This window comes from Haliaeetus albicilla, chromosome 11, assembly GCF_947461875.1.
Source record: "Haliaeetus albicilla chromosome 11, bHalAlb1.1, whole genome shotgun sequence".
NCBI classification, from domain to species: Eukaryota; Metazoa; Chordata; class Aves; order Accipitriformes; family Accipitridae; genus Haliaeetus; species Haliaeetus albicilla.
The window spans coordinates 35,166,950-35,182,029 of NC_091493.1; the positions used below are offsets into that span (position 1 = coordinate 35,166,950).

The following is a 15,080-nucleotide window of genomic DNA, read 5'->3' on the forward strand; positions in this document are numbered from 1 at the left end:
ATGTGTTTTCCCTTTTCTTTAAAAAGCACCCTACCACATTCAAAAAAGTTTTAGGAGGTATTATAGTGTTACTTTAAAAAGTACTAGACCACAAGCATACTTTATTGATGAAAATGACTGGTACATTCATAACATGGCTGGTAAAATGCCATACTAATGCCACTTTCTAATAAAACAAATTAGATCTGGCCACTCAAAATAGTACATAGCTCTGAGAGAAATGGCATCCTACTTCCTTAAGCAGTTGTTTTCATGTTACTCTTAAAAGAGCTGCTAGTTTACACCTCAGGTGGCACATTCATTTTGGTGATGAATGATATTACATCCTTGTAGGTGACATTTTCTAGCAGTATTTTAGGAGCATCTGCAGAGACCCCTAATTTGTAATACTGCAGCATGTTTTGGGACCCATGAGAAGTGCTATATAGGTCAATAAAATATAGCGCCTAAATGCTACCGCTTTCTCAAGGTGAATAATTCATCACAAAACACTTATTCCTCAGACTTAATTTCATTTTCTATGAACAAAATGCTTCTGAGTAAATCACAGCAACAGAAAATACATCCCCATCTCACGGGCCGGTGACGCACGCTGTGGATGTGACCTGAGAGAACAACCAGGCTCAGAGTCAGATTTATCTGATTCAGAATTCCCTTGCCAAACGTGACACTTATCTGACATTTCTCAACTGCATCATGTTAGTAAAGGTCAACAGGTTGATTGTTCATAGGAAGCAAACATAAAAAGCTGCTGGTTCTCCCTGAAATATTTATATAAGTATTGTTATATATATATAATATATATATAAAAATTATTTATATATATGCTATAGCCGTGCCTGGAAGCTCCAGTCAGCATCAAGATCGCATTGTCCTAGGCATTACACAAATACACAGTAAAGCCTTGTCCACCGTGACTGAGTTGTTTATGCTGTCCTGTACAGCCAAACAACGCGCCATCGCCTTTCTAGCATGGGCACAGTGCCAGCAGTTTATGTTTCACTATATTTAGGCAAGGCGAGTTTACATATAGGAAGCTGTACCATTGGGAAGTAGCCTTACATGTAACTGTGTCCACCGGGGAGTTTTATTTCTCCTAGACATTTCAGTACAAGAATCACATTCCTCCTCAGCACTTGGAAGTGTTGGCCGTGCAAAGGAAGCCAGCCTTGATCATGAGGAACCAGAAATCTGCAAACAGAAATGACAACTGATGTCTGGTGGGAAAGAAAAGCCTGCTCTAATTGCCCTAAATCGCAGAGGACTGTAAGGACCGAACTGCTGTTCTCAGAGTCCTCGTGGACTCCCTCATTTTCTCATTCAAAGATGCCATTTCCCAACTTGCATGCAGGATTCTTGTCATTTGGCCACAAATGACAAAGCTTTAAGTGGGACTAATAACTGCTGGAGTGGAAGATGAAGTAACTAATGAAGTCTGAGTTCTTCAAGGAAATATTTCTTAAGGGATTAGGAATAAATTTTTAAAAATAAATAGGAAATGCCCTTGACCGTGTTGCTCCAGCATTGGAAACCTTCTGCTGATAGGCAGGGAAAGCCCACGGTGATATGTTAAACAAAATCGCAGCTTCTCCTCAGCATGCGGCCGCCCGTCATATATTTCAGTATTGTTTATTTGAAAAGTAGGCTTGGTACCACTGGGCACCCGGTGAAGTTTATCTTGAGAGGTCAAGAGGGTCTGAAGCAAGCAAGAAGAGGAGATTGTTCACAGCGCTCTATGTTCTTGCTTGAAATAATAAATAAAAACGAGACGAGTTTTCAAATTTTAATCTCAGCATCGTCAAAACTACAAAATGGCCCTCGCCATTCACAGGAAAATTCATGACACTGAAGTGGTACAGCTTGAAACGCAGGGCAGGCTCCTGCACAGACTCCGTGCGATGCACTGATGTCCCGGTGCGAGGGTTTCTCTTGTAGGACCCCCTCTCTCTGCTCTTTGAAAAGAAATGCCTCTTGCTGGGAAGCTAACAGAATCAAGCTGGTTCACAAATGCAAGGAGGCCTTAAAAAAAAGACGGAGGCCAAGCACTTCTTGGATTTGCACCAGGCTAAGCGCTGTGTTTCAGTAGGAGTCAATCAGACAAAAGTCAGGCCGTGATGTTATGAATTGCAGCAATACGTTTTTCCCTGCCTCACCGGCCACGCTGATGCCGTATTCAGGCTCTTGAGCCAGCACAGCCTGCTCCCATCGCACGCCCCTTCTGGGACGCTCCCTGCCCAGCACGTCCCTGTCTTCCCTCTGACACCTCCAGGTCCCATCCCACGAAGTTGTGCTCAGCTCCGCAGGGTTGGAACACCGCCTTGGCCGAGCGAGGGGATTTGAGCGGGGCTGGCCTGGGCAGCATCTAGAAGCAGCAGCTGGTGGGTTTGGTGCAGACAAACTTTTCAGAAGAATGACCTGCCAAGGCTCTGCTAAATATACGAAAACTGAGATTTTTTTTTTTTTTTTCAGAAGTTTATAACTTGGCCAGATTTGGGAATTTTTATTTTTTTTTTCACAGGAGCAGTAAAAGGCACATCTTTGACATCAGAGTGACCACCTTGCCAATTTTCATGGCGTTGCTCCAAACCACATAGGCAGTAGAGTTTCACAAATGTTTGTTGGAAGAATTTTAATCTGGGCACAGCGTTCCGCACTCTGCCCCTCATTTTCCGAACTCGCTGAAACTATTACACATGTGCACAAATGCATGTACACACATTCGCGTATTTGTTCTGAGTCAGATGCTAGGCATAGAAAATTTGAGCCCAACAGATTGCTATTTCCATTTTCATATGCAAGTAAAATATTTTAAAATTTAAAATATTTTTCTTTTTAACAAAAGATTTTATAACAGAAAATGTTGCAGAGATTTAACAATGCATAGGACTATAGGGGTTGGTTTACAAGGCTTGCAGGACTAGATGGATGAGTCCATCATAGAGTGGATTAGGAACTAAAAGCTTGGCTTAGTGAAAAAATGTGACTCCAGTTTAGAAAAAGACATATGGTTTCAGTCTATCTGTGAAGTGAGTTGTAGAAAGTTGTATTGGTTTCATGAGTTCCTTGCTGTTTGACTTGACACTCAATTGGTTTATTACTAGTAATAAATGCACTCATACACTGTCGTATGGTTATGTTATCAAAACCAGCTTCAAAAAATAACTACTATCTTTCATTTTCAGAGATTTGAAGCCAGAAAATATCCTGCTAGATGATTATGGTAAGTCTCAGAGATTTACAGAGATGCTTTCACAGTAAAGTAGATTAAGTTAGTTTTGGGATATATATTGCACAAAGACAAATAATGCTCTGAAGTGACTAAGAGGCTCAGCATACACTAATACTCCTGTATCGGGTTGGGTGAAGTGCTGGAGCTCACCGCACGGGTGGAAGAAAGCAGCCGTGCTGCTCAGCAGGGTCTGATACCAAGAGCACAGCTTTGCTGGGGGCGTCTGCCTTTTTTCATTGGTTTTCCATCCTTATCGTTGCAAGGCTGACACAACACAAAGGAAGTGGTGATTTCTAAATCTGTGCTTCCCGCTCCGTTTTCAAAAGTACTTTCAGCCTTTGCGGAGCCAACTCTCGTTTTATGCAAACCCAGGTACCTGTTCGCTGCTGAAGGCAGCCGTAATCAAATCTCCTGCTGACTTACAGACCAGATGTAGCTCCTTCAGCCATCAGAGAGTTGCAGAATTATGTCAGCCCATCCATCCCCTGCGATCAGTTCAAGATACTTCCCTACAGCATGTTTCTCGTTGCCTTTTTTTTGGTTGGTTTTAAAATACCTAACACAATCCACTCTAGTCCGGAGCCTCCCTGTTAAAATTAATGTCACTGCATTGTAATGCCCTTACTAATTCCTCTTTTCCTTATCAATGAAACTACTCCAATTCAGAACACTCTTTTCTTAGAATGTCTGAACAGTAAATTGCAACAGTGTTGTAGCAAAGACAACAGTTGTGGTTTTGGACTGATTTGGGTCATATTATTATATCTGCTTTGTGTTGTTTCATTTCTTTTTTCCTTCCAGGCCATATTAGAATATCTGATTTGGGTCTAGCTGTTAAAATCCCTGAGGGTGAATCAATCCGTGGAAGAGTAGGAACAGTAGGATATATGGGTAAGTCTTCAGTAGCTCTTTTTTTTTAAATTTGCTGAGATTACTTGAGTTTTGGAGATCTTTCTGCCACATAAGCTTAAGAAAAATAGTAAAGAAAGATTCACATTCAGCTGGGTATAGTTCCCTGCAGCAACCCACCAAGAAGTCATGCTCATGGAAGTCAGAAGTGGGCAGAAGGATGGACCACAGCGGCTCTTAAAGAGGCTGGTCTATAATCTTAAATCAGCAAAGAAAATTAAAAGGGGAGACAACAACCAGCATTCTAGTCATTTTAGCGTAGATTTATTTTAGGAGGGTTACATGCTAAAAGAAAGGTTTCTTGCTAGTTGCTACTTTGTATAATAGTTAAAATGTGTTTATATGTTTATGATAAAATGGGTAAGTCTGCACCTATGGTCATTGGTGAAAAACACACTCCCTGATTTAACTAGATCTGTTTTCTAATTTCAGTGTAATTATTTTCACGCATTCTCTGAGTGGGCATATTTCTTGGAATAAAAATTGCTTATGCTTATTTGACTAAATAGAAACTAGCTGATATGAGCCACTGTTACACCATACAGAGACTTTAATGAAAGCAAGCAAATCAGTTGTCATTGCTAAATTTTGTTATCTCAGTTTGTGCACGCACTAAGACTGTGCTTGTGAGCACGCATGTGTGCATTTGTACCCATGTATGGAAGTGAGGATGCCTGCAAGACAGTGACTATAAGCCCAAAGCACACTGGATGGTTGCAGTTCAAAATAAATGTATTTTTTAAAGGGGGAAAGAAATAAGTTATAAATTGAGCAAAAAGACAGAATTTGCTTTTGAAGAAATGTGACTGCTGTTTACAGGATGTGTGTTTGTATGTCATTTCTTCCCTAAATGGAGAAATCTGGAAGGACTCTTAAGATTAGGCCTCTGCTTAATACTTAGGTTCAACTTCTTTTTGTTTTTTTTAATTGGTCTGACTTGGTTAGTAAGTCAGAAGGCAGCATGCACATGGCATGTAGCATGTAGAGTAAAAAACATGGCATGTAGCATGCTGCATTTTCTGTAATGCCATCAACAGAAACCAGGAGGTATTTTTACATTTTACCCACTATTCTCTGTGCCTCTGTGTTCAGTCACCAAAATGGAACTTCTAGAAATTTAAATTTTTTTGCCTATGTAAATATCAAGCATTTCCACAAGACACATCTTTCTCCTCCACAGCTCCAGAAGTGTTGAACAACCAGAGATACACACTCAGCCCTGACTACTGGGGACTAGGCTGTCTCATTTATGAAATGATTGCTGGGCAATCACCATTTCGTGGGAGGAAAGAGAAGGTGAAGAGGGAAGAAGTGGACAGAAGAGTGCTGGAGACAGAAGAGGTGTACTCCCATAAGTTTTCTGAGGAGGCCAAGTCCATCTGTAAAATGGTAAGAGGCCTGAAGGCCCAGCGTGGCAGCTTCATTAGCAAGCTGTATCTGACATGGTTTGAGCAGTAACACAGTACCGTAGAGGGGCTGCAGAGACAAGGACTAACCAAGCTCATCTGTTGATGGGATGACTGCATTCTCTATTCATTCAAATTGTGTTTATTTGGGCTTGCTTCTCCATGAGATTCATCACGGTCATCTTGAGTCCTTTCCAAAGTTTGATGGCCAAGGGAGCGGTATCTATTCTCATGAGACTTTGAATGTTAGTTTGCAGTCAAGAATGCATTTCTGTCTTTTATAATCTTGTAGAAAAAATAAAAAGGACTTGATGATGCAAGACTCTGATTGTCTCCTGCAAGGAACTGAAACCCCCATGCTTCCATTGTCTTTGGTGAGCTGGGGGTAAGCAGGACAAAGATTATGCAATGAAATTATTGTGACACTCAAATGTTGTCCCAACCCATCTCACTAACTTTGTTAGCAGCTTTTCCCCCAGGGTGCCAGGGTATCCAGCTTTTTTTAATACTGTTGAGCTGTCCTTTAAAATGTTTTCTCACTCTTTCAGCTGGGAGTCATTTTCGTAGCACAATAGCCATGTCTGACAATGGAAATCCTCAAACCCTTTGAGAAATCTCAAAGCTGTGTCTGAATTCATCAATGTCTTGTCGACAACCATCTTTAGAAGGCTGAATTGTAATTTGGAAAGGGATGTGGCCTTTTTCTTGATGTTGTTTGCTAAAGAGTGAAGTCTCCTTTGGAGACAATGACACATCTGTGTATACTGGGAGAGAGAGAATGAAAGGAAAGAAAGGTCAACAAATAGGTAGTGAGAGTTTCACCAATATCTTGTGCAACAGGCAAGCAAACAGCAGATCAACAACATTCTGGTTGGCTGGCTTCATGAAGAGTCATTGAAGTCTCCTTGCAAAATAATAATGGTAGAATTGCCAAGTATCGTGCCTGGAAGTCATTAACTTACAGTGCACCAACTCATTGCTGAATCCCAGGGGTAGTAATTAACTGACATCACTCTTGATAGATACTCTAGGCCATTCACTGCCCTTAATACGCGATTCAGAGCCCCCAGTGAAGTCGGCGTGGGAGAATCTAGGACAGCCACAGACTCTTACAGACCATTTCATGTGCTCAGACAGCCTGCCGTCTCTTCTCTAGTAGCATCTCAGCTCCCACCAGGTGAGATGCAGCATCTGCCGGAGTGGCAGAGACTTTGTGCACGTCCTGTTGTTAGCATGAAATGAAAATGTCATGAGGCAAAAATTATATTCTTGTTGCTTGTTCTGTAGTTAGTTGCAGGCATGAGGCCTAATAGAATGAGAGTATACTTTGAAAATAACCAAGCCCATGACAACTTGAGACGAATTAAATGTAGCATTAATGGGATAGTGTTGGAGATGACCTACCACTCCCAGGGGAGTAGACAGTGAAAGTCATTATACTGTAGTAGTCATTTTCATCTTCAAGCCACAAGTCTCTGGTTTCAGGGATTCAGGGACCTCAGGAAGTTGTCTCATTCCCTTGCCTCAGGGAACCATGAACTCTATGTAAATCACTTCTGACAACTTGATCTACTGCTTCACTGTCTAATCACGTGGCATGTTTATTTAGGTGGTTTGTGAAAACTCTTAATGGATCCAAAGATAACCCTGTCATTTTTGAGCATTAATGCATTAAAACTACTGTGCCTTAAGGCTGGAAGAGCCTTACTTCTGATACCGAGCATGATGGCATTTGTGGTTTTCCATCCTAAAGTCATTTATTTTATCAAGTCATATTTTTAAACATCCATGATTCAAATATATTCTCAAATACTTTTTGCTCTTTATATTGCAAACCAGAAGTTTGTTGCTTTGTATCAGCATCTTAAGAAGGAAACAAAAAAGTGGTAATTAGGTACCCATCATACCTGCAAAATGAAGCATAAAGTTGCAGTACATAAATCCAACTTGGGTCTTCACAAAGATCCAACACAAAAGGCTTTCCTGTAGTGGAGTCTTCAGGGCAGGAGTGAGGAACAACACGCTTTCCACCATGTCTCCTAATCTTCTCTTCAAAGCTTACTCCATGAGCTAATAGCGTCGCCATCAGGAAATACATTGTCGTTATTAATTTACTCATATGAAAACCCTTTCGTGTCACCCCATGTCAACCTTCCCCTCCTGGATGTTTATGCCCTTTGCATTTTTGCAGGCACGTATCATAGCTCCCATTAATCATCATCCATCCCATATTTCCATGTTCATTTTGTAAGTAATTTCCCATAAATCAGCCCTCATTTTGGACTGAAACAGAGATGAATAATAAATAATTAGGAACAGGGGCAGCTGGCTTTCTGGGAAGCTCCCCAACCCATAGTTCCCATATAACATAACTGCTTCATGTTGGGGTTTTTTCCTGTGAAAAAATCCAATCTTTCTAGGAAATGCTCCCTGTTTGTTGTTGTTATGACTTGTACTTCATTGATGTACGTGTGTGTTTTCCCTGACAAGTGCAGTCTTGCATCCAAAGATGTGACTTGAAGTGCATTCAAGTCAACAGTACTGGATGAGCACGTATTGTTGTGCTCTTCTGTCACTCTGTCAGTGTCCTGTTTGTCTACGTTTCCCGCAGACTATCTTCCCTGCCGCTTCTCATTCCTGCAGCTCCCATTTGACTCCACAAAAAGGATCTCTAATTGGAGGGTTCAATGAAGATGGAGCCAACCTCTTGGTTTGGTGCCCAGTGACAGGACAGGAGACCATGGGCACAAACTGAAACACAGGAGGGTCCCTCTGAACATCAGGAAACACTTTTCCATGGTGAGGGTAGTCAAATACTAGAACAGGTTGCCCAAAGAGGCTGTGGAGTCTCCACACTTGGAGATATCCAAAACCCAACTGGGCACGGCCTTGAACAACCTGCTCTAGGTGACTCTGCTTTGAGCAGAGGGGTTGGACTAGACTCCAGAGGTGCCTTCCAGCCTCAGCTGTTCTGTGATTCTGATCTCCATTCCCTTCCCAAAGTGCCTCCCCAACCAACTAAAAGATGATGGGTTCTTTTTTCCCTAAAAGCAATCTTTTCTCTTCCTCACTCACCACCAGGAACTCTGTCATCATACTGCTACTAGGCCTGCCTGCTTTCATCCCTCCTCTCTGCTTTCATCCCTGGAAACAACTTGTTCACACATTATGACACCTTAAAGTTTATCAGCACTGCCTGAGAAAAACTGCTCTTTAATCTGTCTTGAGAGGCACCTCATACACATCAAGGTGCTCTTCAAATGATTATCATTGCTATTGCTATTGCTATTGCTAATAATAATAATAATAATAATAGATCTTCTGTAGTAAGCCTTTGCAATAAGCTTAATTGTCACCCATGCCTGAGAGAGCTTTGACTCTTCAGTTGGCCAGATTGGGCTGTGATTTCATAAGCAAAAGCAGTGCAATATACAGCCATTTATGTCATTCTGGCATCTTCAGTTCCCACACCACTGTCTTGTCTCATTTAGTAATTGAGATGTGACCATAGTATTACTTTTCTGTTCTCTAAAAATTGTTAAAAATAGTATGTTTACTCCTGTTTCAGAGTTGAAATTTATCTAGGTGGTGCCTTAAACTATTTGATCAGCTGGGTCAATGGAAGAGGTTTTACCATTCCCCTTTTCTCTTTTCATGAGCAAAAATTGTTTGCACTCTTACCCTAGAAAAAGTTTCCCTTACTCCAATAATTTTAGGACTAACATCTTAGGACTTGGAGTTATTTATTACATGATATGAACTGACTGATCACATGAGGATAAATAAAGCAGCACTTTGGGGACTGTTGGCTTTTTTTAGCAATCCTCACAACAGTTGTTTCTTTTTGTAAAGGAAGCAAAACACAGTTGTGGAAAAAGTCTCAGACACTGCAGAGTTTGAATCCCCCGCAGGGATCAAATGAGTGACATGAAAGTATCAGAGAGTTCTTTATATCAAGAAAAAGATCTTAATGTAACTTCACCGCTCTACTCAAGACTCTTCTTTGAAAATCCTCTTCTAGTCATGCCTTGCCCATAACTCTGTAGACTAAATCCTGCCCTCATTTATACACATCCAGTGTCATCTGGAGCCTTTGTTACCAGAACATAAAGCTCTGCTGCTTCGTATCAACTTCATGCATGGTTGGATGGCCTAAGCCATCTTCAGATCTGAAGCTCTGTGAATTCTCCGTAGGTTTTGGCTGTAGAATTACACTTAAATTATGTTTGATTGGGTCATTGCACTGCTGTCCCAGGAGGGCTTGTCATCAGCCTGATGTAGTTGCCTTTGTTCTGCTTTCTATTCATATTAAATACATCCTTTGAAACTGAATTAAACAAAAGTGTAGAGATGACTCAAAACATACAGTTGTTATCTCTGTTTTCTTTCCCTGGTCAGATTCCCAAATGGGATGCATATTTCAGGCTATTACGCAGGTTTACTGTTGCAGAAAGCTGCTGGGACTGCAGGAAATGGTACAAGACTCATTATTCATTGGAGAAAGGAAGGACTTTCCCTTCTGGAAAATATTCTAGTCCATGCTATCTCTCGATACCCACAACAGAAGTATCTGGTTTCACCTGTTGCTATCTCTAGAGCTGGCTGCAGCTATAGCTTACTAAATTCCATGAATTTCTTATTTTTTTCTCCATTGGGACTCCCCTGGGACTGTCCTCAAGAGGCAGGCAGCTGCTCCCCTGCAGCTGGGCCTTGCAGGAGAATCCTCTCCTTTCTGTGGTCTTTCAGTCCAAGCCTAGTCCCTTTTGAGTGGCCAGCCACCCATGACCAACGGCATTCATGCTCCAGAGACTTGCTTCTCGCATCTGAGGTTCCTGAAATACTCCCTTGTTTATCACAGAGGAGCCCAGGAATCCCCAGACAGCCTTTTTCTATCCTTAACTACTCCATCCTCTGACCACACACTCCAAACAATTCCTAACATTTGCAGCCTGGTAAGGGTGAATTCCCAGATTATCTTGGTCTTCCCACTTAGTCCAGAGCCAGGAGAATTACTGGCTGCACGGACAGGAAAGTAACCCCCTTTCTTCCCTTCACAGCTGACTTGTAGAGCAGAAACTGCAGAGGTCTCCTTTATCATCTACAGGCAAGTCCAAATCTACCCCTTCCTACTACAACTTGCTCCTCAGCAGCACTGTTCCTGAAAGCTTCAAGGTGTCATTTCCAAAAGTGTATCAGAGCCATGGTTAGTAAAAGTGGTCCTTCTGCCTTCAGATTCTTCTTTTGACCTGTAAGGAAAGTCCTCTCAACCTGAGAATAGAAGATCAAAAGAACTTTTGTCTTCTCTGCCCAGCCACAATTGAGCAAACCAGATCTTGACTGAAAATTCCAAAGCAATCTTCTTTACATAGGCTAAATTCATATGCCTGTTGGGATTTACAAAAAAAAAAAAAAGAAGCAAAACCAAAAACCCCACAACAAAAAAAACATGCCTCAAGACCATGACAGCTCAAAGTCTCATGCAAGGATTTGAAAGCAAAACATCCCTCTTTCCTTCTACCCAGGGAAAGCAAGCTCCAGAGAAGTGCCCTGAAAAAGACCTTTTCCTATGAGCTAGATCAATATGGTGCTGTATCATGTGAATCTATATGCTCAGAGGATTGCAAGGCATAGAGATGTTTCTTCAAGTCTTTCTCTGTCTATGAATGTCCTGTTCCGGAGGTACGGAAGGGGGAGTGAAAGTCGGGCCAGCCAGAGCATGTAGGCAGAGCCAACATTAATCAGGCAATGGCAAGACAAAGTTCTTATCTCAGTCCTTTATAATGAACCAGACAGTTGTGTTGACCAGTCAGACCAGATGTCACCACCTAGACAGCAGCAGAGGCAGAGGAAACTGTGAGGAAGAAAGGGACATTGCTATCTGGAAGCTGGAAGTTGCTGTTGTGGCCAGAACCACTAGCTTTTTCCCATCAAATCCATACAGTCTCCTCTGGCTATTGCTGCTGCTACTGCTGAGGCAGAAAGAGCTGAGCAGAAGACACTTCTTTTATACCCCATAAACCCCTTCACCACCTCTTCTGGCTGCTTGGTTGGCCTTTGCCATCGTAGCTTGCTCAGGACTGGCTGGAGGATGGTCTCTGCATATACAGGGCACACCGATTGCCATCGCCATTTGCTGTCTCAGGCTGGAAATGAGGCCCCTAGGAAAAAAATGCAGAACTGAGGAGGCTGTGGAAGTCGGATAAGAAAACCACTGATGCCCAGGGGGTAGGAGAGCATTCAAAGAAGCCTACAGAGCTGCGACCGTGTAAATCAGTGATAAGGACAACAAAACCCACCTCCAGCCAGACACCTTCACAGACTCAGATGCTCAGAGAACCCGACCCACCCCGCTGTCCTGCACGGGCGCTGAGCCCCCGCGGGGGAAGGCAATCCCAGTGAGTTTTACTAATCATTTCAGTGCGATTGGTCTGCGCAGCCCACCTGGGGAGGGGGCGAGGGGAGATGGCTGCTTTTCAGTACCTGTTTTGGAGCAGCAAAGCTGCAGATCGAAGAGGTGAGGCGTGACCCTTTCCCTCCCCCGGGCACCCAGGCACCAGTCCCCTCCTGTCCCAGGGAAGAGGCCCCGACACAGCTCCAAGGCCTCTTCCTCGTCGGGATCGTTCCCCGAGGGGCGCGGAACGCCTCGCCGCCCCCGGCCGGACCCCGCCGCCGCTCCGCGCCGCCCCGCCGCCGCCCCGGCCCCACCGCGCTGCCTGGCTGCGCTGCCCTTTCCTCTGCTGCCCCCCGGCGGACCCCGGTACGACCGGCAGCGAGCCGGGCATCCGACCCCCTCCTGCCCCTCTCCCTTCCCTTCTCCAGCCGGCAGTGGTGGGGCCGGCGGCAGCCGCACAGCCTTGGTGTCCGTGCAAGCTGGCTCAGCCCCTTCCTTCAGCAGCCGTTTAGAAATCGGGGTACCAAAAGTGCTGAGCGGTGGGGGGTCCAGGAGGCATACCCTTCCTGTGGGAAGGGGCTGTACTCTTTATGTCCTTGGTGATGTTGCAGTGTAAGTATGTAGTCTTTTCCCCCGGAGTGGAGGCTCCAGCAAAGCCAGCCTTGGCTGTTTTCAATGCATGTTTAGCTTTCTGTCGTGCTAAGGCACATGTTATGCATGTCTTTAATAGGCAGTTGAAATCTCTAGGTAGATTATGGTGAGCTCGGAGTTACACTTTCCCTCCTCTATCTGAGAGCATCATGCAGGCTTCCTCAAAGATGAATGGAAGGAAAAAAGGAAACAAATTTGTGAACCTTCACTTTTCAACAGATTGCCTTAAGTCAGTGGTACATCTGGAAAGGTCCCTGTCCCAAGTGATGGTCTTCTTGCAGCGGTCATTTGCATGCTGAGCTCTGCCTGTCTTCAACTGTTTAGACGTGATCTCTTAAGGCATTGATTTAGCCTACTTGATTCTACACATATGTTTTAAAAGAAGAGGCATTTTGGTGAAGATTTGGCTACACGTTCTGTCTCCTCATCCACCAACTAGTCTGTACCAGAATTGTTCTTTCATTGAACTGTTGTCTTGGAGATCGATTGGTCCATCCATACAAGGTCTTCCAGGACCTACAACCCTTGTGTTTGTGTTCATGGACCTGCTTATCTAATAGACCAACGATGCTGAGTTCAGTTAGTGTCCATTGCTCCATTACAGGTACCCAAGAAACAGGCAGGACTTGCTGTAGCAGGTAGAGGTGGTGCATTGCCCTTTTCTGAAAACAAACAAGGCTGAACTGAGGATGGTTACTGATACTCCATGAGCAAAACTCCCCTTGAGTTCAGCAGAGATAAGCCCATGAGCACAAAGGGTTGGTTCAATGTGTCACGTGATGTACTGGAATATACTGCAATAGGTGGAGGGAAATACAATTTGATAGTGAAGTCATTCAGCCTAAGCAACACAGGAAAATTATTCTTAGAAGAGTACCAACAAAAAAAAAAAAAAGAACCACAAAAAAGCACGTGGGACTTAGGAATATGCATCTATATATGTTATTAGGGTATATCAGACCTCTCCTTGAAAGTGTTCACTGAAAGTAAGCAGAAGCAACAGTCTGTATTTTGACTGTAAACACTTCACAACAGGTAATTTTCAAAGGGTTTCACCAGCATGTAGAACAGTGCAGTCCTAATCCATTAAACTTTGGCCATTAAGTAACAGCAATTACAATTCCTCTCTGGGCACATTCAAAACCAACTGGAGATAAAAATATCTTTGTGGAGCTCTTGCTTTTCTGACAACCTTACCGTTCCTCTTGGCATGTTTCAGCTCCTCACCAAAGACGTGAAGCAGCGGCTAGGATGTCAAGGGGAAGGTGCCACAGAAGTGAAGAGGCACCCCTTTTTCAAGAGCATGAATTTCAAGCGGTTAGAAGCAGGAATGCTGGATCCTCCCTTTGTCCCTGATGTAAGTACGATAGGAAGAACCCCCTTCTGAAAGAGGAAGTGGCCTCTTTCAAGAGATTTGTTTCTAAAATAGCTTCTCTCTCTTAGAGCTGTCATCACCCTCTGTATGGGTAGCTGCCCTAGGAAGGTGTGATGGGCTGGTGTGGGGATGCTGGGAGGAAGAGGAGAGCTGCTCTGTAGACGTGTGCATGCAGGGTGGGTGCGACTCCACGTAGGGTGGTAACCTGGGGCTTGATTCATCCCCACTCACTTTACCACAGTCTTCGTGTGTGACTCTGGAGGCACCACTTGATCTGCTCATGCCCCAGTTCCAACACTTTAAACTGGGAACCTTTGTATTTCCTTATCCATGGTAGTAGCGTGAGAATAAGTGCGCTTAGGACCAGGAGGTGCTCAGAACAATCAGCAATGAAAGCCACACGTATGCATACAGATACATAGATATATACGCTGAGGTGAAACAGATATATACGCTGAGGTGAAACCAGAATTACAAAGTCCAAAGCTCTGTGGAACTGAGGAATGGACTGGATCATCATGAAAACAGGCATTCGTTACAGAAAGTCTGAACCAGGTTCAGATATCAAGTGTCACCTCAAGCAGAGGAGGTGACTTGGACCTGAGAGAGCATTTTGAACTTGTTAATGTTCATGGGGCACGGAATCCAGAATTGAATCCTTACTCAGGTTTACACACCAGTCTTGCACATACTGAAAGTCTTTGTTGCATTGGCAATAATAAAACTTTTTCCACCCTTTTGTGGTATCGGTCTCTACCCCAGTGCACAGAGTTATCTGATTATTTTCCTCCTGCAGGGCTCTCTTTCTGGCTAGACCTTCTATCCTTAAAGTTCCCATATGGTTCTAAGTAAACACTGCCATTTTAACGTATTAAGGAAAGTAACATCTTGGCAGCTCTCATTCACATTGCTGCAAACTCAACCAAACCAAAGTGGTTTGAACGCTACAAAAGTTTACTTTAGCTGCTCTGGTTTTGCTTTACATTTTACTATGCGGCCTAGTTATTCCTGCCAATTAGCCCGTGGTGTTACGACCTGCTTTAGTGGGAAGAAATAGGAGACAAGCTACTATTTCTTTCTGATGTAGAAAATTAGAAAATTCTGGGCTCAAATTTGGGA

General features: G+C 43.4%; 1 protein-coding gene across 3 annotated transcripts in view; it reads left to right on the forward strand.

Moving 5' to 3' along the window:
- GRK5 (G protein-coupled receptor kinase 5) overlaps positions 1–15,080 on the forward strand; it is a 161,516-nt gene that overhangs the window by 141,996 nt on the left and 4,440 nt on the right. For all 3 annotated transcript variants that reach the window (XM_069797096.1, XM_069797097.1, XM_069797098.1), the window contains 4 exons: positions 3,183–3,220; positions 4,031–4,120; positions 5,319–5,527; positions 13,806–13,943. In XM_069797096.1, the coding sequence (XP_069653197.1) occupies positions 3,183–3,220; positions 4,031–4,120; positions 5,319–5,527; positions 13,806–13,943 (475 nt within the window). The remainder of the gene's footprint in view (positions 1–3,182; positions 3,221–4,030; positions 4,121–5,318; positions 5,528–13,805; positions 13,944–15,080) is intronic.